The 22,825-nt window shown below is 32.3% G+C and overlaps 1 protein-coding gene across 11 annotated transcripts in view; it reads right to left on the minus strand.

Annotated features, from left to right (window-relative positions):
* Positions 1 to 22,825, minus strand: part of LRRC7 (leucine rich repeat containing 7) — a 559,049-nt gene that overhangs the window by 258,300 nt on the left and 277,924 nt on the right. For all 11 annotated transcript variants that reach the window (XR_004276033.1, XM_032301472.1, XM_032301475.1 and 8 more), the window contains exons 5-7: positions 19,546 to 19,624; positions 6,234 to 6,323; positions 3,167 to 3,223 (exon numbers count right to left, since the gene is read on the minus strand). Coding sequence is in view for 10 of the 11 variants with exons in the window: in XM_032301472.1 (XP_032157363.1) it covers positions 3,167 to 3,223; positions 6,234 to 6,323; positions 19,546 to 19,624 (226 nt within the window). In the remaining variant the exon portion in view is untranslated. The remainder of the gene's footprint in view (positions 1 to 3,166; positions 3,224 to 6,233; positions 6,324 to 19,545; positions 19,625 to 22,825) is intronic.

The following is a 22,825-nucleotide window of genomic DNA, read 5'->3' on the forward strand; positions in this document are numbered from 1 at the left end:
GAATCAATATATTGGCATTCTTATTTATTTATTATTAACTATTTACCAGATACTGTTTTAGGCACTGGAAACCCAGCAGTAGCCAAACAGAGAAAAAAAAGTCTTCGTAACAGAACTTATGTTCTCCTGAGGAGATCACCTCCAAGTAAACAAAGAGTCAAAACAATTTAGAGAACCATAAATAATATGAACGAAATCAAAAGGAATAGTGGAATGGCATAAAGGCTAAGAAGGGACAAACTTATGTGATGTACTTTGAAGAGGTAAGATCTGAAGAAAGATATAAATCATAAGTAAAGTCTAGCCATGCAAAAATTTTTGGTGAGAGAGTTCTAGATAGACAAATAGGTTGTGTAAAAACTCCCAAATGGGAAAAACTCATTTTTTTTGCTTCCCCTCAAAAAATGTAATTTAGGAGATAATTCTGCTATGAGGACAATTATACTGTGAAATCTAGAAGTTTAATTTTTGCTTATTTGTTTTTTTCAGATGTTCAATATCCTCAATTATTACACATAAGCAAGACCTACTGTTTCAGGGATTTTTAGGCAAATGTGTATCTGAGAAATTAAATTTTCTCACTCATTCATATACCTAGAAGAATGATCATAAAGAAACAATTTATAATAGTAACTTGTATGTAATAACAAAAAGAATTTGTCCTAGAATCTGCATATGTCAAAATATGTTGTTATGTCAAAATATTAGTTTATTTAAAGGATACACATTTTAATGTAGGTTATATTATAATTCTTACACATTTTCACATTTTGCACAGATTGAGTTTTAAGACAAAATGAAAATAAGAGAAAATCACTGAGGATGCAATATAAAAACTGAGCATCTTGTTTATATCTCTAAGGAAAGCATGAGCTATCTCTTGTTGGAGAAATCATTACAAAACTAAAATTGTTGTTCCTAAAACGACATTTTTCCTTTAGTTTCTTTGGAAGTAAAAAAAATAAAGGATAGTAGAAAGCTCTCACATTTCTCTTAGTTACAGGTTTAGATTGGTGATTAGAAGGTGTTATATTTAATATGTTGAAATGTTTATTTTTATTCAAGACAAAACTTTATGCAATTCTCATCATATAGACAGCAAAGCTAAAATATATTCTCTGTATTTTATTCATGGCCTTGGTTATTTAGATTATTGTCGATATGTTAAAAAATAGCAGACTAGATCAGATATAACTTTGAAAATGATTTTTTTAAATGCAAAACTAAAATAACTATACAACTTATGCATGCATAACGGTTTGCCAAGGAGACCCAGTGCCATTTCTACACATCTCTACAATGTTTTTTAATGCCAGACATAGTTAATATAATTATTATATTATATTAACTATATATGTATTATAGTAAGTAGCTATATATTATATATAATATATAACCATATATTATATAACTATATATGATATTAACTATATTATTATATTAACTATAAATATAATAGTTAATAGTCTAGTATTTTTATTTTCTTTGATAGTGTGCCACAATTTAAAATCCTACAGAATGCCCTTGCACCAGCTATGAGCATCATTACTCCTTACTATGAACTGTTAACACAACTACCTCATATTAAGTGCTTATTATCAATATATGGTCAGATTTTAATTTGTATTTAAAATTTCCATTTAGAAATACATATATATTTAAAAACCTGACAATCTGTGTCAGATTTATTTTATACTTACATCAAAACTATTATTTGAAAGCAGACGGGAAAGGATTTTCCTCCACATACTCATATTTTCTCCTTGATCTAAACGTATACATTTAGATGAAGGGGACAACTGTTCTTTTACTGTCTGCGATTTGGTTTCTACTTAGTCATATATCCATTCTATTTTAAATGTAGACATTTAAAGCATTACGGATGGCAATGTTAGCAACTAGCTGCATTTGCAGATTACTGCCAAACAAGTAACACTCTCAACCATTTTCCCATCATTGTTTACCCCCAACCTGGGAGAGGTGCCCTCCATTAGACCTATATTGTATAATGCTTTGGCTTAGAGAAAAGCTACTCAAAATTGCAGGGTGTCCAGGTTTGGAAACATCTCTTCATTTTCATGTTCTCTCTTTGTCTTCCACTTATGGGGGAATTAATAGATGTTTTATCTCTATATTTTTAAAATGAAATCATATCATTATTAAAACTTTAATATTGCATTGACAGAATTTTCATATATAATATCATATATGAATGTATTTTAAGGTTTGTATTGATATTTTGGTTAAAAAAATCAGTGAAATTCAGTCTAGTTAGCTTAGGGAAAGGATTAAAAAAACTGAGTTTTGGTCCTGCAGTAGAAAGGTCTTAAAGTCCTGTTTATATGTTGGAAAATTAATCACCGTACATAACCTTCTGCAATACTGTAGGAAGGTAATAATAGCAGTATAGTACTTTCAATAATTTAATTGTAACATATACAAGTCCTTTTGATTTATTTGGGTAAAAAATTCCCCATTTCAAATAATTTTTGACTTTCAAAAATGTTTTTTTCTGTACAAGACAAAATTCTATTATTAGACATGAATAAGGCAAGGCAGGATGAAACAAAGTATTTTGTTAAACTAAACATTGCATACAATTTGGAGGATTACTTTTCCCATAAAAATATCCTGTGCTTTTAAATAAACCAAATTTTAAATAGACTAGTAAAAAAAATAGTTTGAAAGAATGTATAAAATTTCTGACAAACCATTTTGGATCTTTAGAAAAATTTTAATCACTTTTATGAAATGTTTTTTCATATTCTTGATTTAAAAATTGAAAGCTATCACAGTCCATAAATTAACTTGAAGAATTAGCAAGTGATTAGATTGAACCTTTTGAAACTGCTGATTGTTTTCAGCTATAAAAATGTCAGTTTCATAAGTTTCAATGCGGTAACTTCCTGGTGTGCATGTTCCGCTATGAGAAGAACCTTAAATGGATTCTGCCTGCATTGACTTGTAATTACACAGTTTTATAAAGCACAATATATTCTTACTTAATATTAATCTTATAGTGTATTGTGCTTTTCAGGCTCTAGGAAAAAACTGTAGAAAAATTAACTTAATCAAAATGGCTAAGCACAGCCAAAATAAAAATAGTCCTTTTTTTCCTACTACTTAAAGTCACAATTCGAAATTTACAAAATACACAGTCACTTACTTTGGTAGAGTTTTCAAATGATTTTCTCTTAACTCCAAGATCCGCAATTTGACAAGTCTATAAAAGCGAATAAAAAAACTGTTCCTTAATATTTCTGTATAAAACAATATTCCTATGAGAAAGTCAGTAATCATTGCATTATCCAAACAACTATGTCTGAACTTTACACATCATGGTTACAGACTTTAAAGAATTATATATACAGATCAATTATAAGTAGGGTTGCATCAACATTGGACAATGACAAATACTGGTTTACTAAAAATAAAGATCATACAAAGAGATCATTGGGTCCAAGTTCTAAATTTCATGTTTTATAAAAATATACACACTGTTGTTTAATTGTAGGTAACAGATTCTTTAATATCTACTTAATACTAGGTCCTGTGTTCACTGGAGTATGGCAATACTCTCCCTCAAGAGACTCTAAGTGAACTTGTAAAGAAAATAATATAGCACACTAGTTAAAAGCTTGAGCTTTGTGGTCAGATGAATCTGGGTGAAATCCAGACTGTCATATTCTATCACTGTGACTCTGGTGCATTAATCAAACCCTCCTATTTAGGTTCCTACATCTCACACTTACCTACCTGTTAAGCTCTATGGTGTGAGACACACTATTGTTAAAATGTCTATAACTGAGGTTTAAAATGTACTCTGTTGAGGCGATCGTTAGAACAACTGTTAGGGGTGCCTTGGTGGCTCAAAGATACTCAAAATTAAGTATCTGCCTTCAGCTCAGGTCATGATCCCAGGGTCCTGGGATAGAGCCCTGCATTTGGCTCCCTGCTCAGGGGGCTGCTTCTCCCTCTCCCCCAGCTTATGCTCTCTCTATCTCTTTCTCTCTCAAATAAATAAATAAAATCTTTTAAAAAAGAACAAATATTATTTGGATTCTCTGAATTCTTGGTGTTTGGGGAATATTTCAGTATTTGAAGTATTTCTCCCACATTTACCTGGCTCTTAGATATTCATCTAGGTCTCTTCCTCTTTTCTTTGTGTTTTGACTGTGACCAAGTTTCTAATTTAACTTTAAATTTAAAGCTTTTAATTTCTATATGAAAAAAAAATGATTCAGTTATTCAGAGCATGGGTATATTGCTAGTAAAATGGGTTTCTTAAGCATCAGTATGTCTCAACTCTTCTCAATATCTGTACTAGTATGAAGTTACTTTGTGACCTACTTTGGCTTTTAGGGGCACCAAATCTCACATTTTGGAAGGAAATTTAATAATTCTCCAGCTGAAGGTTAAAAATCTTTTTAGACTATAATAGGGCATGGTAGACTAAAGTAGACTTTAGTCTTTAAAGTAGACTTAAGTCTTAAAGTAGACTTTAGTAGACTAAAGTAGAGCATATCTTGGCAGACAATTTACACAAAATTAAATTCTAATTCCAAGTGGTTTGGTACTATGTTTTCTGTTTGGCCAAATATCTTCCTTGACATTAGGACCACTAAAAGAGAACTGAGAAAAATTTAAGACAAAGAAGTATGGTCTAGGGTGATAAATATTCTCTGATTTGATAATTCAAAAGATTCTGTATTGTCACAGTCAGTACCAGAAAAAAAAATGACAGTTTATATGAACAAATGTTGAAGTGCCAATTCATTTAGAAACTTGGCAAATGCTCTTTTGAAGATCTGTGAATTTTAAAAACCATCTAACTAGATGGTGTTCATATGTGGTATGATATCATGATCTGCAAAAGTAATGGAACTTGGGAAATGCTGATATATTCTCTGCATATAAAATGAGGCTGCTACATGTTAGACTTAATTATTCTACTGAGCTCTTCATAACACCAACAGATAGGTATTGAGTTATTACCCAATTTATTCTTTGAACAATTTCAAAAGTGATCACTTAGAAAAATACAGTTGATGATAAATTTAAAATGTCTTAATTTTTAAGATGTATCTTTTATATATAAAAAATAGTTCATTGTAAAATACCTGGAAAATATTGAAAAATATGAAGATGAAAATAACAAGGAACCAGTCTTTTATCTCAATCATATATTATATTCAAATTGGTGAAATATAATTTATATATTTTATTATAATATGCTCCTAAACAGAACTTATCAGAATTAAAAAAATATTTCCCTAAACCAGATTATAAATTGACATACTATTATCATGGAGGTACCATAATATACTAAACTAATCTCCTGGACTGATTTGTGTTTCCACTTTTTTTCATATTGTAAATAATGACAAATATCCTTGTTTATAAATCTTAGCGTAGTATCTGATAAGAATATCATACATTTCTAGAAATAAATTACAAAGGCAGTAGTTGTAAATATTTTCAAATCTTTTAAAGCATACTGTTATGCATGAAAGTCGTAACATTCTGAAATTCCATCAGCTATGTGAGACTACCTTTTTTCCTTGTACTGTATAAAGAATTTTTGTAATATGATAGAACATAAAGCTCTTTATCATTTTAATTCATATTATTTTTATTGTTTGTGAGGATAAACACTTCATGTATTCACTACCAGTTTGTCCATTTAATCAGGAATTCCTTGTGGATGTCATTTACTCATTTCTTTTCTAATGAGAACCTTATCTTACTCATTTGTAAGAGTTCTTTATATCTTAAGGATATAATTTGCTTCCATATATAGTGGAAATGTTTTCCCAGTTTATTGTTTTCCCTTAATTTAAAAATATTTTCTGATATTATTTTATTTTAAATGTTTTTATGTACTCAAGTCTATCTACCCACTTATTGTAATTTCCTTTGTTTCTAAACTATAGAGGTATTTCCCAACCCAAGAGCCATAAATATTCATGTGCATTTTTTCCAGATTACCTCTGACGTTATTTTTTGTATATTTAATTCTTCAATTCACCTGGAATTTATTTGATTATTAATGACATGCAAAACCAAATTTTACTTCATTTTGGAAAATGTTTCATGAAGTAACATTGTCTCACTTAATGAATAATAATGAGTCTTTAATCATAATTGTTACCTTTGAAGCCTCAACTACTAGCGCTGGTAACTACTCATCTAAAGTGAAATAAAATTTCATCATTTAAATTTTGTATTCTTACCTTCCAAAATTAGCTGGAAGAAATTCAAGAAAGGCGTCATTCAGGTAGAGCTGGGTCAGATTTAGAAGCTGCGTGAAGCCATCGGGGAGTCTAGAAAGGAGTTAAAGGTTTAGTCACTGCATCGATGTTGCCATAGAAACAGAACAAAAATATATATCTCTAAGGAGAGAAAATAGAAGTGTAATACATTTTCCAATTCTCCTTTGGTATCATAGTAATGGAAGAATTTATTGAGCATGTTGTTACAGCTTGAAAATTTTGCTTGTTTTTAAAATAAATGGCATTCATCCACCTCCACACTGTTCTCCTATGTGGAGATTTATGTCACAGCGACATCATCTCCTACTGTTGCCCTAACCTTATGCACACCAGTGAGATATTTTTTATAGAAATTTCAAGTTGTATGCCATGTTTTGTAATTTTAAATTTAATATTCTTTCTCAACAGAATATTCATATTTATAGTCAGGCAAGGATATCTACTTACTCTTTCATGAAATCATTAACGTGTTTCTATACTTTTTGCAATGATGACTAAAACTGCCCAAGAGGAAGGGATAAGTATTCTGACCCCCTAAGTGATAATTCATGTACACTGCAATTCAAATTTGTTCAATTAATTTTCCACAAAAATGACCAAGAACATTGAAACTCTGACTACACAGAACCCGAAATGCTTTGAGTCATTAAAAGAGTTGAAAGAAATATCCTTTGTGAAAATTTACAAGCTGGATGAAACAATTATTTGAAATATTTAAATATTTTTCACCAAAAAGATTTAACTCAATTTTCCTGGAGACTTATTAGAATATTTAATATTTTCCTATAATTTAAACATTTTTAAATGCCTTTATCAGCGGTCTAGACACTACTATGTTCTTTTACAAAATACCCCTAAATAATGTTCAAATTTGTCTTCATCTCAAATTACAGCCTACCTCCCTCCTTGAGTTTACTGACAAAATTATTTAAAGACTTGCCTATACCCACTGCTCTTCATTACTCCTCAAGCCATTGTTTTCTGGCATCTATCCCAACTCTATTACTGAAACTGCACTCACCAAAGCCTCCAATGACCCCTTAAGTCCCAATTCCATTAACTCCATTTCATTTTGTATCCAGCACTGCCTAGTAGCAGTTGTCACCGATGTTCTCTCTGTCTTGGCTTCTGGTACACCTTTTTCCTATTTCCCCTCCTCCTCCTTCTGGGATACTGTGGTTTCTCTTCCTATGCCCAATCTTTTGTTATGAAAAGTTACATATCTAAAAGAGTACATGTGTATCTCACAAGCAGTACCTTGAAAGAACCTCTGAATGCCCTTCCCTAACCGCCTCATCCTATTTGTTCCTCAAATTCCTGAATGATGTTAATTATTCTGTTTTTTAGTTTTACTATACTCCACCTACTTCAATCCCTAAAGGAAAGTGTGGTTTTTGCATGTTTTAAAATATTATATAAATCAAGTCACACAATGGATATTTTCCTGGAACTTAAAAGTTAGTATTGAATTGTGAAATTCACCCATTTTGATGTCGATGACTGATCATCATAGTATTCCACTGTATGACTATACCACAATTTATTATTCTCCTTTTAATGAACATTACAGCTGTTTTTATTTTATTATAATTGTAGTTTCTGTAAATATTTTTAAACATATGTCCTGGTGTATAAAGATTACTTAACTTATAGCCCTCATCATAAGAAATTAATGTCCCTCAGGAACAGCCCTCAACTAACGACTAAGCAAGACTATAAATACTTCAGCTCCTTCACCCATTATGTGTGCCACCACTTTGATACATGTTTTATACTGTTTCCCAGAGTTTCCCAGTGAGATTAAGGTCCAGTTGTCCATAATAGTAAATAGTCGGATAACACACCCTTGATAAGGATTTCTTGAGACCATATCCTTGAGACCATATCCTAAATCTAGTGCTTACATTCTTTCTAAACACCCACTTCTGAGGAATCCAAACTAAACGCAATTAATATTTTTACCTTACTTTGTACGAATTCTTTACACACTGTTAGGGTACTCTTCTATTGATTATTTTTGTTGCAAATATCTTGTTCCAGTTTGTTTTTTGAAGTTAGATTGTTTTTTATGGCTTCATAGAAGTTGTTTCCACAAATTTCCTTTAAACAGAGGTAGGATTCATGAAAATAGAAAAAGAGAAAGAAGGCAGAGGAATAATGTAGAGGTGAGAATTCACCTTAAGAGAGTAAGAGAAGATGAGTTCTAGAGAAAAATACTTTCTGTACCACAGTGTTGGGCATTAAGATTTGAGGATATCGGTAGGGGACAGGGTTTAGAGGACAGGGTTTAGAGGGTATTAAAGCTTAACTCCAAGGTTTGAATTTTATTCTACAGAATTAAAAACAATTCTATGAGAGATTGTTGTTTTTCTCTAAGTTATCTTTTGTTGAAATATATTAGTTCATATCCTGAGAGTATAACAATTTTTATGATAATGGTCCAGATGTCCAACAGATTTCAATATACATTTAATTACTATCTTGCCCTAATGTCCTTATGGTTCTTATACTCATTGGAAAGAAGGTATCATTTATGAATTTTAAAAAAGAAGATTAATACATGTAAAATGACAAGAATGTTAAAACCTTTGATCTAATAATTTACTTTAATGTGGTAGCTATTAATACATAAAAAAAGCTTTAAAATGCCAATTTCCTAGTTTTAAGGACAGTTTGAACTAGTCCAGCTTCCCTTAGTCTACTATTCTGCATATGTATGTACAGTAAATGGTATTATATTATACTACTTCTTTGATCAAAAATATATTTGTTTATTGCTGCTTCTCAGGCAAAGGCTTTTTCTTATGCTACAAGGAAATCTGGTTTCTTGTATAGAACACTTTAAGAATTTAAGAATTGGCCACACTGTACAGGCTCCAATTGTAAAATTGGACTGCTAAAAATAAGTTATATGAAAAACCAGAATGCAAAGTAAGATAGTCTGGTAATAAACAAAGATGTGTTGACATTTTATATCAAACTTTTCTTATTTAAAAAAAAAGATGTAGAATTAAAGTGCTTATTTATGCAATATGTTTTATTTAATACTATGTATATTTTATTTCAATTCACTTCAACAGTGAATAGTTACTCTGTACTTATATTAAAAATTAGTATCTTCTTTCTCACTTTCTCTACAGAACTCTACTCACAGATTTAGCAAAATTTTACCAATTATTTTATATCAAACTGCTTATACCAAACACTGAAACCAATTGCTTTATACAAGTGTTAGGTATTTTTTATTCCAGGGATAAATTATAAATTGTTTGAAGACAATGAGTTTTAAGAATGTCCTCAATGAGCTAGCACTGTAGTCTAAAACACATTATTTAAAAAATAAATTCAGTAAGTATGCAAAAGAAAATCATTTCATTTATTTTTAACTTTATGGTACAATTTTGTAGCTTCTAATAAAGAAAATGGCCCCACTTATCAATATTACCATTTCCAGAGGAATTTACAAGGAGTAGTGAGGAAGATACTAGTAAACTATCTAACTATCCACCTATATAGTAGCTATCTAACTATCTAGTAAGCTAGATAAACTTGATGAAGATGAAAATCACGGGTTATCCTCCTCCAAGTTCTCCAGTGAAATCCAGCATTTTACAGTAAGTTAAGGAGTTCTCAATAAGGAAATGATTTTACTATCCAAAAGTAATTGGTAAGGCTCCTGAGTGGTTCAGATGATTGGGCATTTACCTTGGGCACCAGTTAGTCGTGATCCCAGGGTCCTGGGAATGAGCCCTACATCATCACACTCCCTGTTCAGTGGGAAGCCTATTTCTCCCTCTCCCTCTACTGTTCCCCTTCTTGTGCTCTCTTGTTCTCTTTCTGTCAAATAAATACATAAAATCTTAAAAGAAAGGAAAAGTAACTGATTGCTTTCCACATTTGACTGATCTAATAAAAAATTCAAAGAAGAAGTTCTTTATGTATATTGGCAAATAATTCTCTCACCACTAAAGAAACACATTCATTTTATTAATCACTTGAAGTCAAAAGGTATATTCAAACTACACAAAGAAAGTATAATACAACAGACACCCATATATTTTAGTGATTGAGCATACAGGCATTGATGTTAGAAGACCTGGGTTTGAATTATAGTTCTTTCAACAGTTATCTCTGACCTTTATAAATCTTTGCAAGACTCAATTTCCTTATTTGTAAAATGATGATACTATTATCCACTTCCAGAGTTTCTTTAGTGATTAAATGATTATTTCTCCCATAGTAATGACAAACTCTACAAATTTTAAATGTATAAATTATAAAATTAATAATATTATAGAATATTTGGAATAAAAAGAGAAAAGAAAAATATTGCTCATAATTCTACTTTCTTAACACAACTCTCATTACAATCTCATGTATTTTAAATCTGGCTTCCAATTAAATGTTTTAACATCACTGCAAAATTGTATCATGTTTTACCCCTTTACTTTGTAATTATCTTTCAATTTTGCTGTATAATCAGAGTGACTACATTATCTATCATTCAAACTAGGACATTTTTGAGAATTAACAATGAGCTATTATTAATCATTTCACATCAAGAGGTTTAAACTGGGATGACTTGAGCAAACGGAGACATATGGTTACCCTATATATAATCTCTGTATCCATCGAGTGGATGTGCCATAATTTATTAGCAATGTCATTATTATTATGCATTAAAATGTCTCATATTTTCAAAATGTATCTTTTAATTTAAACCAAAATCAAATGTTTTTTTCAGAATTGGTGAAAGGATCTCAGGAATTTCAATGCTATCTTCATGTGTTTCTATCTGTAAAAGGGTATGTAGATAATGTTTACCTACTTTATGAGGTTGTCGTAAAGAAGAAAATGAGATAATGCATCTCAAAGTCTGAGACAGGATAGGCTCTCAGTAAATGCTGGCTCATGCTTTTCTCATTAAGTAGTTGTTTTCAATTTTATTATGATAATTTTCACTAATGACTTAGTTAAGGCATTCAGACTACAATAAAGTTCACATCTAAAACTAAAGCTAAGATGATAATACTCAGCACTATATCTATTATATAGAAGTCTACAAAGTAGTAAGTCACGAAGACTTATTTTGTCTTTGTAGACTACTTTGTAGACCTCTTAAGTCAAAGAAAATGAAGAGAAAAGCGAAAAAAAAACAATGAAACACAAATATGGTTTTTTTGAAAAGAGCAATTAAATTGACAAATCTCTAGTCAGACTGATCAAGCAAAAAAAAAAAAAAAAGAAAATAGACACAAATTGTGGATGCTAGAAATGAAAGAGGGAGCACCACTAGAGAACACACAGATGTTAAAGGGTTGATAAAAGAACACTATAAAAAAATTTGATGCCAGAACATTTGAAAATTATGAAGTGTACAAATTCTTGAAAATGACAGCTATCAAAGTTCATTCAAGAAAAAAGTTAATTCGAATAACCCTTCTGTTATTATGGAAATTGAATTAAAAACTTTCAAGAGAAGTCCAGGCTTGAGGGCTGCACTGGCAAATTCTACCCATACTTAAGGAGGAAATAATTCCAATTCTATACAAACTCTTACAGAAAATAGAAGGGAATGTCTCCCAACTATTTCTATGAGATTAATTTTATTTTGTTACCAAAACCAGGCAAAGAAATTACAAGAAAAGAAATTTCAGACTAGTATGCTTCATGAATATAGACAGGAAAATCCTTTACAAAATATTAGCATATCATTAATTAATTCATTAAAAAATAATAGCCATTAATTTATTTTAAAAAGTAATACTTCTTGATCAAGTAGTGTTTATTCCTGGAATGCAAATTTGGATTAACATGAAAAAAACATTCAGTGTTATTCACCATATCATTATACTGAAAAAGAAAAAAAAAACAAACAGCATATCATCATGTCAATAGATGTTTGGGAAAAAAAAGAGCTTTGACAAAATTCAATATGTCAAATTAATAATAAAAGTTTCAGCAAACCAGACATGGTGGATAGATTCCAAGGTGGCCTCTATGACTCTCACTTCCTGATGTTCATGACCTTGTATGATTTTCCTTTAAGTGTGAAAAGACTTCTGATTTACTTCTAATCAATGGAGTATGGAAAATATGAGATGTCACTCTCATAACTATATTACACAATACTGTCTTACTAGAATATTAACTCTACTCAGCTGCTGACATTAAAGAAGAAAGCTGCCACATTGTGAACTGCTTATGGAGAAGTCAACAAGGCTGGGAACTGTACCAACCTCTAGGATCCAAGTGTGGCCTTGAGCTGAGAGGCACCAAAAAGCTGGGCTCTCAACTGTATAATAGCAACTAAATGAATCTGCCAATAATCTCAGTTAAATTGAAAGTATATTCTGAAAAACAACTGAAAAAACAACAAATAAAAATCATATGTAATGGTGAAAGATTCAGTGCTTTCTCCCTAAGTTGGGAAAAAGGCAATGTCTCTTTTAACCTCTTCTATTCAGCATTGTACAGGAGGTCCTATCCAAGACAATAAAGAAAGAAAAGGAAATAAATAAAAGACACACAGATTGAAATGATGAAAAAAAATAAAAACACCCCAAACCTGTTGACATTCACAGGTGACATGATAGTCTACATAGGAAATCACCCCAAATCTAAAAAAACTACTAAAATTAGTGAATTTAGTGAGATTGCAGAATATAGGGTCCATAAAGAAAAACTGGTTATATTTCTATATACTAACAATAAACAATTGAATAATGGAACAATCTTTTGCAATTGCACAAAAAAATGAAATATTTGGAATAATTTGAGTCATATAAAAGATTCATATGTTCAAATCTACAAGGCATTGATAAAAGAAATTTTATTTTAAAATTTTTATTATAATTATTATTTTTTAAAGATTTCTACTTATTTAGTTGACAGAGAGCACAAGTAAGGCAGAGCAGCAGGCAGAGGAAGAGGGAGAAGCAGGCTCCCCACCTAGCAGAGAGCTGGAACAGAGAGCCTGACCTGAGGCTCAAACCCAGGACCCCAGGATCACGACCCAAGCTGAAGGCAGATGTCTAACCTACAGAGCCACACAGACACCCTGATAAAAGAAATTTTAAAATATCCAAGTAACTATAGAGATATACTATTCTCAGGAATAGGACTATTCAATATTTTTGAGATGTTAATTCTGCTCAAATTGATTTATAGATTCAATATAATTGCTATTAAAATTCCAGAATGATTTATTATTTTTGTAGATATTATCAAGCTGATTATAAAATTTATATGAAAAAGCAAAAGGTATAGATAGCCCAGGTAATTTTGATAAAGAAGAATAAAGTGCAAGGACTCACACTTCTTGATTGTATGAATTACCATAAAGCTATAGTAATATAGTAATAGTAGACAGTATGGAACTGATATAAGAACAGGCATATAGATTAATGTACAAAATGGGCAATTCAGAATGGATACAAAATCTTGTGATCAATTGATTTACATAAAATAATACTCAGGTAATTTTATGAAGAAAGGATAATTTTTTCAACAAAAGGTAATGGTATAAATGGATAGCCAAATGCAAATAAATAAGCTAGCAAACAAGCCGGGGGAGAGGCAGAGAAGAGAAGAACCAGTTTACTCTAGGCTGAGGACTGAGACTGATGCAGGGCTTGATCCTACCACCCTGAGATCATTACCTGAGCTGAAATCAAGAACCTGATGCTCAACAGACAGAGCCACCTAGGCACCTCTAAAAATTAGCTTTAAATAGATCATAGACCTAAGTGTAAAGCCTAAGTTCCAGAGGAAAGCATAGAGAAAAATCTTTAAGACTATGAATTTAGCAAAGATCACTTATACAGGAAGAAGAAGCATAAACCAATATAATAATTTATGAATAGCTCTTCATCAAAATTAAAATCTTCCTCTTGGAAGTCACTGTTTTAAAAATAAGAAGATAAGTCAGAGAATAGGAATAATTATTTGCATACAAATAAAGGACATTTAGCCAGAATATATAAAGAATTTTTTTTAAAGATTATTTATTTATTTGTGAGAGAACACAAACAGGGAGGAGGGACAGAGGGGAAAGGAGAAGCAGATTCCCCCTCTGATCAGGGAGCCCAGTTGGGGGCTCAATTCACTTGATCCCAGGACCCCGGGATCATGATCTGAGCTGAAGGTAGAGGCTTAACCAACTGAGCCACCCAGGCATTCCTAAAACTCTTATAATTCAAAAATAATAAGGTAAAATAATAAAAATGAACAAGAGACGGGGGCACCTGGGTGGTGAAGCTGGTTAGGCATCTGAGTCTTATTTTGCTTTCAGGTCATGATCGTGAAATCATGAGATGAGCCCTGTGTCAGGCTCCTTGTTGAGCATGGAGTTTGCTTGAGACCCTCCCTCTCCTTTTGCCCCTCCCTCTGCGTGTACACTCTAAAATAAATAAATTAATTAAAAAAAAAATGAAAACGAGACTTGAACATTTACTAAAAATGCAATAAAAATTGTAAATAAATACATGATAATGAAAACATGTTACCTGGATATTAAAGATGTAAATTAAAACCACAGTGAAATGCCACAATGAGGTACAACATCTGTTAGTGTGGGTAAAAATAGAAAACAACAACAACAACAATAAAAACCTGATAGCACCAAATTCTTTTTTTCTTTTTTAAGAATTTATTTATTCATTTGACAGAGAGCACAAGCAAGGGGAACAACAGAGGGAGTAGGAGAAGGAGACTTCCCAATGAACAGGGAGCCAGACTTGGGGCTCAATCTCAGGATCTCAGGATCACAACCTGAGTCGAAGGTAAACCCTGAACCAACTGAACCACCCAGGTCCCCTGATAATACCAAAATCTGACAAAGATGAGGAACAACAGAAACTCTAATAAATTTCTGATGGGAAAGACAATGGGACAGCTGTTTTTGAATAGGGTTTGGCAATTTCTTATAGGGTTAGACATATACACACTGTACTACCCAGTATACCACTCCTAAGGTTTTACCCAATAGAAAACATATGCTGATCAATGTGATAGAACAAATTAATAAGAGAAGAGAGAAGAACCACATGGTCCTCTCAATTGATGCAGAAAAAGCATTTGACAAAATCCAGCATCTGTTCCTGAATAAAACACTTCTAAGTATAGGGATAGAGGGAATATTCCTGAACTTCATAAAATCTGTCTATGAAAGACCCACAGCAAATATCATCCTGAATGGGAAAAAGCTTTCAGCCTTCCCTTTGAGATCAGGAACATGACAAGGATGTCCACTCTCACTACTCTTGTTCAACATAGTGTTAGAAGTCCTAGCAACAGCAATCAGAAAACAAAGAGAAATAAAAGGTATCCAAATTGGCAATGAAGAAGTCAAACTCTCTCTCTTCGCAGATGACATGATTCTTTATATGGAAAACCCAAAATACTCCACCCCCAAACTACTAGAACTCATACAGCAATTCAGCAACGTGGCAGGATACAAAGTCAATGTACAGAAATCAGTGGCTTTCTTATACACTAACAATGAAAATACAGAAAGGGAAATTAGAGAATTGATTCCATTTACTATAGCACCAAGAACCATAAGATACCTTGGAATAAACCTAACCAAAGAGGTAAAGGAACTGTACTCGAGGAACTACAGAACACTCATGAAAGAAATTGAAGAAGGCACAAAAAGATGAAAGACCATTCCATGCTCTTGGATTGGAAGAATAAACATTGTTAAAATGTCTATACTACCTAGAGCAATCTATACTTTTAATGCCATTCTGATCAAAATTCCACCAGTATTTTTCAAAGAGCTGGAGCAAATAATCCAAAAATTTGTATGGAATCAGAAGAGACCTCAAATTGATAAAGAAATGTTGAAAAACAAAAATAAAACTGAGGGCATCACGTTACCTGATTTCAAGCTTTATTACAAAGCTGTGATCATCAAGACAGCATGGTACTGGCATAAAAAGAGACACATAGACCAGTGGAACAGAGTAGAGAGCCCAGATATGCACCCTCAACTCTATGGTCAAATAATCTTCGACAAAACAGGAAAAAATATACAGTGGAAAAAAGACAATCTCTTCAATAAATGGTGCTGGGAAAACTGGACAGCTATATGTAGAAGAATGAAACTCGACCATTCTCTTACACCATACACAAAGATAAACTCAAAATGGATAAAAGACCTCAACGTGAGATAGGAATCCATCAGAATCCTAGAGGAGAACATAGGCAGTAACCTCTTCAATATCAGCCACAGCAACTTCTTTCAAGATATGTCTCCAAAGGCAAAGGAAACAAAAGCGAAGATGAACTTTTGGGACTTCATCAAGATCAAAAGCTTCTGCACAGCAAAGGAAATAGTCAACAAAACAAAGAGGTAACCCACGGAATGGGAGAAGGTATTTGCAAATGACAGTACAGACAAAAGGTTGATATCCAAGATCTATAAAGAACTCCTCAAACTCAACACACACAAAACAGACAATCGTATAAAAAAAATGGGCAGAAGATATGAACAGACACTTCTCCAATGAAGACATACAAATGGCTATCAGACACATGAAAAAATGTTTATCATCACTAGCCATCAGGGAGATTCAAATTAAAACCATATTGAGATACCACCTTACACCAGTTAGAATGGCCAAAATTAGCAAGACAGGAAACAACATGTGTTGGAGAGGATATAGAGAAAGGGGAATCCTCTTACACTGTTGGGAATGCAAGTTGGTGCAGCCACTTTGGAAAACAGTGTGGAGATTCCTCAAGAAATTAAAAATAGAGCTTCCCTATGACCCTGCCATAGCACTACTGGGTATTTACCCCAAAGATACAGATGGAGTGAAAAGAAGGGCCATCTGTACCCCAATGTTTAGAGCAGCAATGGCCACGGTCGCCAAACTGTGGAAAGAACCAAGATGCCCTTCAACGGACGAATGGATAAGGAAGATGTGGTCCGTATACACTATGGAGTATTATGCCTCCATCAGAAAGGATGAATACCCAACTTTTGTAGCAACATGGACGGGACTGGAAGAGATTATGCTGAGTGAAATAAGTCAAGCAGAGAGAGTCAATTATCATATGGTTTCACTTATTTGTGGAGCATAACAAATATCATGGAGGACAGGGGAGTTAGAGAGGAGAAGGGAGTTAAGGGAAATTGAAAGGGGAAGTGAACCATGAGAGACTATGGACTCTGAAAAACAATCTGAGGGCTTTGAAGGGGCGGGGGGTGGGAGGTTGGGGGAACCAGGTGGTGGGCATTAAGAGAGGGCACAGATTACATGGAGCACTGGGTGTGGTGCAAAAACAATGAATACTGTTACGTTGAAAAGAAATAAATTAAAAAAAATATGCTGACACAAACATCCTAAATGTCTATCAACTGATGAATAGATAAATAACTTATGGTATTTCTATACAATGGAATATTACCTAGAAATAAAAAGGAATGTAATACCACTTCTTCAACCAATGTGGATAAATCTCAAAATCACTGTGTTAAGTGAAAGAAGTTGGACACAACAGGATGATATTATTTATATGACATTTGGAAAAGCCAAAATCATAGAAATTAGAGAAATGGATGATTGAGCTGAGGGAACTTTTTGGGGAGATGGAAATAGTCTCTATCTTATTATAGTTGTAGTACACAACTGTATACATTTGTCAAAATTCACTAAGCCATATAGGTAAAAGGTAAATTTTACTATATACAAATTATATCTTAAAAACCCTTTAAAATTAGTATACAACTTAAATTGACTTTTTGTAATTTTTTATGAATTCCCAAACTACTTAATGCTTTTAATGTTAGACATTTTTTAATGAAACAAGTCATATTCATCTTTTAAAAAGCCAAAATATGGAAGGAATTCAGAGATACAGCCACTAAAACTATAGTTTTGAAAAAGAATTCATTATCTGTCCTGGATTATGACTTCAGTCAAGCATATAGCTGTGGTCTTTATGTGAAAAGCTAGCAATGTCTATTTGTTGAGAGGACTGCATTCTAGATTAAGAGTTTTGGAAAATTCTTTTCACAATTTTTTTTTCTCTTCAATAATCTACTTTTGAGGTAGAAAATTTGTTCCCTTTCAAACACATTTTATTTCTTGATGTTCCACACTTTCTACCAAAGGCCATACATTATTTTACAAACAATTCACTGTAAAGACCTCCATCTAAACTTTTATCTCCTTTTATAATCTGTTCCTAGTCTCATCTACAGCCTCTTCTCATGACCCTTAAAGAAACCATCCTCATTACTCCCTCTTCTCAACTATGTTGATGAAAAAATTTCCCTTCAAATTCCCTTTGATAAACTTCCTTTGTTCTTCTAAAAGACACTACTCATTAAATGCCTTTCCAGTGGGCTTCAGTTTCTCTCAGTCTCCCCAATTTAATATAAACCGATGACCTAAGTTTTTTCTCAAATCCTGCTGTCAGTTTTTGTATAATTATAATGTCAGTCTTACTGAGCCTCATTATCTGCATCCCAATACCACTGATTTGCTTCAGCCTCTCCCAGATATTGCTGCTACTGTCCTTCCAGGTTTTATGTTCACTGCTATTGTTAAGTAAATTTAACTTAGAAATTCATGACTTTGCCATTCACTCTGTTTTTTCTTGACCTATTTGATTGCACAGTGCACACTATGCCTATGACATAACCATAATTTACCAACATTGATTGATACATGTTGGGTCTCATCTTCCCATGCCATTTCTCTACTAACAGATCGTAAGCCACAAATGCCCCATTTCTGATCATAGCATCTTTACCATCCAAGTCGTGATTCTGTTTTCCTCATAGAACTGTCTTTTTGCTCTTCCCTGAACACAAATAGTCTCTTTTTCTTGTCATAATTCATTTTTCAGCTAGAATTACATGATCAGCTATTTTCATGCACTTATCAATATCTCAAACTCTTGTACTCTCTTGAACTTTCATTAGATCCTTGATGTTAATTTTCCACCGTGATCATAACTAATAACAGTTTCTTTCATTTCAGTGCTCTTTCATGGAATGTTGCCTGAGAACCAAAGGTGATGACATAGATTACTTCAAAGTAATGCAATCCTGTGCCAATTAGGCCTTCATCATTATTCAGCAGTGCTTTTAATCATCTTTTATTAAACTATTTTGATTATTTTCCTCATCATTCTATTAAATTGAATTTTAAATGAATCATTTAAAATTCATTTATTATGTGAAGTTCCTTTATCTGTGTACATTATTATCCAATGGAAACATAAATACAAGTAAAATATAAACACTCATACTCACTTAGAAATGGGATTGACACTGGCTTCAATAATTGTTAAACACTTACAACACTTAATGTTTTCTGGAAATTCTTGTACACCTAAAATGTAAAGAAAAAAAAAAGCACATGAAAATGTCCCAGCAAAAACTCTTTAAACTATAGTTCTAATATTAAGAACAATTAATCAAAACTATGAACACAGTATAGATATAATATCAATACACCTTTAGGATAATCATTTAATTAAGCATAATAATGTAATAATATATTAGTGTTACATAATATATACACTTTAAATATACACTTTAAAATAAATTTTAATTTAAATAGTATTTTATCACAGTAATAAGAAATTGGATATAAAATTGAAGACAATTGTATATTTGGCATGAGATGGATCTTGGCTCTATACAAATTTAAAGCAATAAAAATAAGTATTTGGTCAGTAAGTGCTGCTACTAGGGGAAGGGGATATCAGATATAAAGAAATCAGAAAATAATTTTTTTCTTTTATTTTATAAGATGGGAAGATTGAAACATATGTGTGAAAAATATCTAAGGATATATCACAAAAAAACCAACAGATTCCCAAATTACTGTGGGTCTCTAACAAATTTTATGCAAGTCTTCCTTGTTGGCTGCATAGAGTGTTGTTCTGCATCTGCCTGAAAGAGTGAAGAGGTGAGCAGCTCATCTTGGGTCCTCTCTGGAGTGTCTGAGATAACCAGTCTGGCTCAGTGCCCTTGGAGAACTGCTCATCTGCTGTCAAAGTTGTGCTGTAGGCTATGTGATAGAAAAACATAGGTCTTTCTACAAAACTAGAAATCAGCAAGCCACAAACCTAGCCCAATAAATGTGAAGGTCAGAGGAATAAAAGATGTGGAGGATATTCCAATTGATATAAGTGAATCAATACAGTGGGCCCTATAAAAGAAAAGAAGGCAGAAATATGAAGCTATTCTTATATGCCTGCAGTACTATGTGCTCTAAATTTTTGAAATGATTATTAAGGGTGTAAAAAATTTCCATAAGGTACTAGTCTTATTCACTGCTTCATATTTGACAAAAAGATAAGGAACATTTTGCAGTAGGTTTCTGTGGAACGTTTTAATGATAGATACACAAGAAAGAAAACCCTCCCATTGACCTAGACAACCATGTCCACAAAACCTTGAAGCAGCAGGAGGATGGTCAAACCAAGGTGGGTCACTTACCCACTGCAAATGACAGATATAAAAGATTACATGGGGATGTTTCTCATGCTTTTTCTCTCTACAAATTGAATGGGAAAAGCCAATTTTCTTTTTTAGAAAGACCATAATACCTAAAGATGCCTTCATTAACTAGACTTTAACAAAATGGCAAAGAAGTCAATAATTCAATCCTTGAGATGTCCTCAACATTTTCCTTTAGTATTTATATTTACTTTGTATATCAACAACTAAGCGGGGAATAAGACTTCATTTACCCTTTAGCTTTTGCTCTTTGGTCACCAATTTGTGCTCATTGCATACTGGAGAACCTGGTGCCTTATCTCTACAGGTGCTTGCCTTGGGATAAATTTTCCTTAAATTATGTGTAAACCAAGACATAGAAATAGAAGCAAATTTAAAAATGATTTTAAGAAAAACACTGTAATTCTTTATCTTCTACTGAAAATGGAATTCCCTGTTGTGGTGAAAATACTATTAAATTACTTGTTTAAAAAAACTTTTATTAGTTGTTTGCAGTTCCAACTTAAAGTTTTTCAAAGAAGATTCTATTGAATTAAGGTGGAATCCCAACTTCACACTTACTGGCTTGGTAATCTAATCCAAGTCATTTAAATGTTCAATGTCTCAATTTCCTACTTTGAAAATTGGTGATTATACAAATGGTTTCAAAGAGAGTTGTGAAAAGAACAGGGAGATAAAGCAGATTAAGTAATTGGCACAAAGTGCTTCATAAATGTTATCTATAATTATTAGAAATACAGTTGACCCTTGAACAGCACAGATTTGAACTGCAAAGGTCCACTTATCCATGGATTTTTTTCAATAGATACATGCAGTACCATAAATGTATTTTCTTTCTTAACATTTCTTTTCTCTCATCTATGTAGTTGTAAGAATACAGTATTAATATATTTAACACACAAAATATGTGTTAATCAGCTGTGTGTTTTTGATAAGGCTTCTAGTCAAAAGTAGGCCATTAGTAGTTAAGTTTTGGGAGAGTATAAAGTTATATGTGACTTTTTGATGGTGCAGAGGAATGCCCCCCCTTAACTCCAGTGCTAGTCAAGGGCTGCAGTAAATAGAAGTAGATTGTCTCAGTCAAGAAAGGAACCAAATACCAAAATGACCTGGCTTAAGGTACTACATCTATAGAATTTATCCACCTAAGAGAACAAAGCAAATAAATAGGAATTAGTATGCCAAATGACTATTCTAATATCTAATTAACACATCTTTGAGATAAATGCTCTAAAACTTTTTCAGGGGAACTTTACTATATGTACTAATATATGGGCCATAAGGTTTAGGAAAAGTTCTAAAGCATATCTTTAACTCATAGTTCAATCTAAACATGAAGAGGTAGTTTAGCAAAGAGTTAAATGCACAGATTGGAAACATGACTGTATCTCAGTGCTGTTACTTAACTAGCCCTATAATCTCATGTGATATAATATTTGAGCATCACATATTCATTTCTTGTCTAATTCACAGGGTTGATCTGAGTATTAGATGGTAGAAAGGTAAAGCAATTAGTATCATGTCTGGCACTTGAAAGTACCTGATATATACTGGATAAAATTCATGTATTAATAAGCCACAGTATAAAATAATTTAATTCTCTTAATAATCTTATGAGGAAGATATATTAGGCAATATTGTTTTAATTTTATGGATGAAGAACCATACATTAACAAAGATTAGGTAACATATAAATACCTAAAGGGTGTTTATAGATGAGAGCGGATATAGGAAGGAATTAATTCAATTTTTTAACACTACATCTTTTATTCTTTTTTATTTCATTATGTTCCTTCCTATTAAAATTAAGATAGATTTGGTTATAGAATCCACACCTTTATTAACAAGTCTTTGTGGCTGATCTGTCTGGTCCTCTGAAACACAATGTTTTCGATTTAAAAAAAAAGTTTATGTTTGTAACTAACACACACACACACACACACACACACACACACAATTTTCTACCACGAACTTTGTTTTGATTTTCAAATGCATTCATCCAGAAATAGAGGGATACATACCCTCCACTTTAACAATATACCTATTTCAACCATTTTTACTTGTG

This window comes from Mustela erminea, chromosome 10 (assembly GCF_009829155.1).
Source record: "Mustela erminea isolate mMusErm1 chromosome 10, mMusErm1.Pri, whole genome shotgun sequence".
NCBI lineage: Eukaryota > Metazoa > Chordata > Mammalia > Carnivora > Mustelidae > Mustela > Mustela erminea.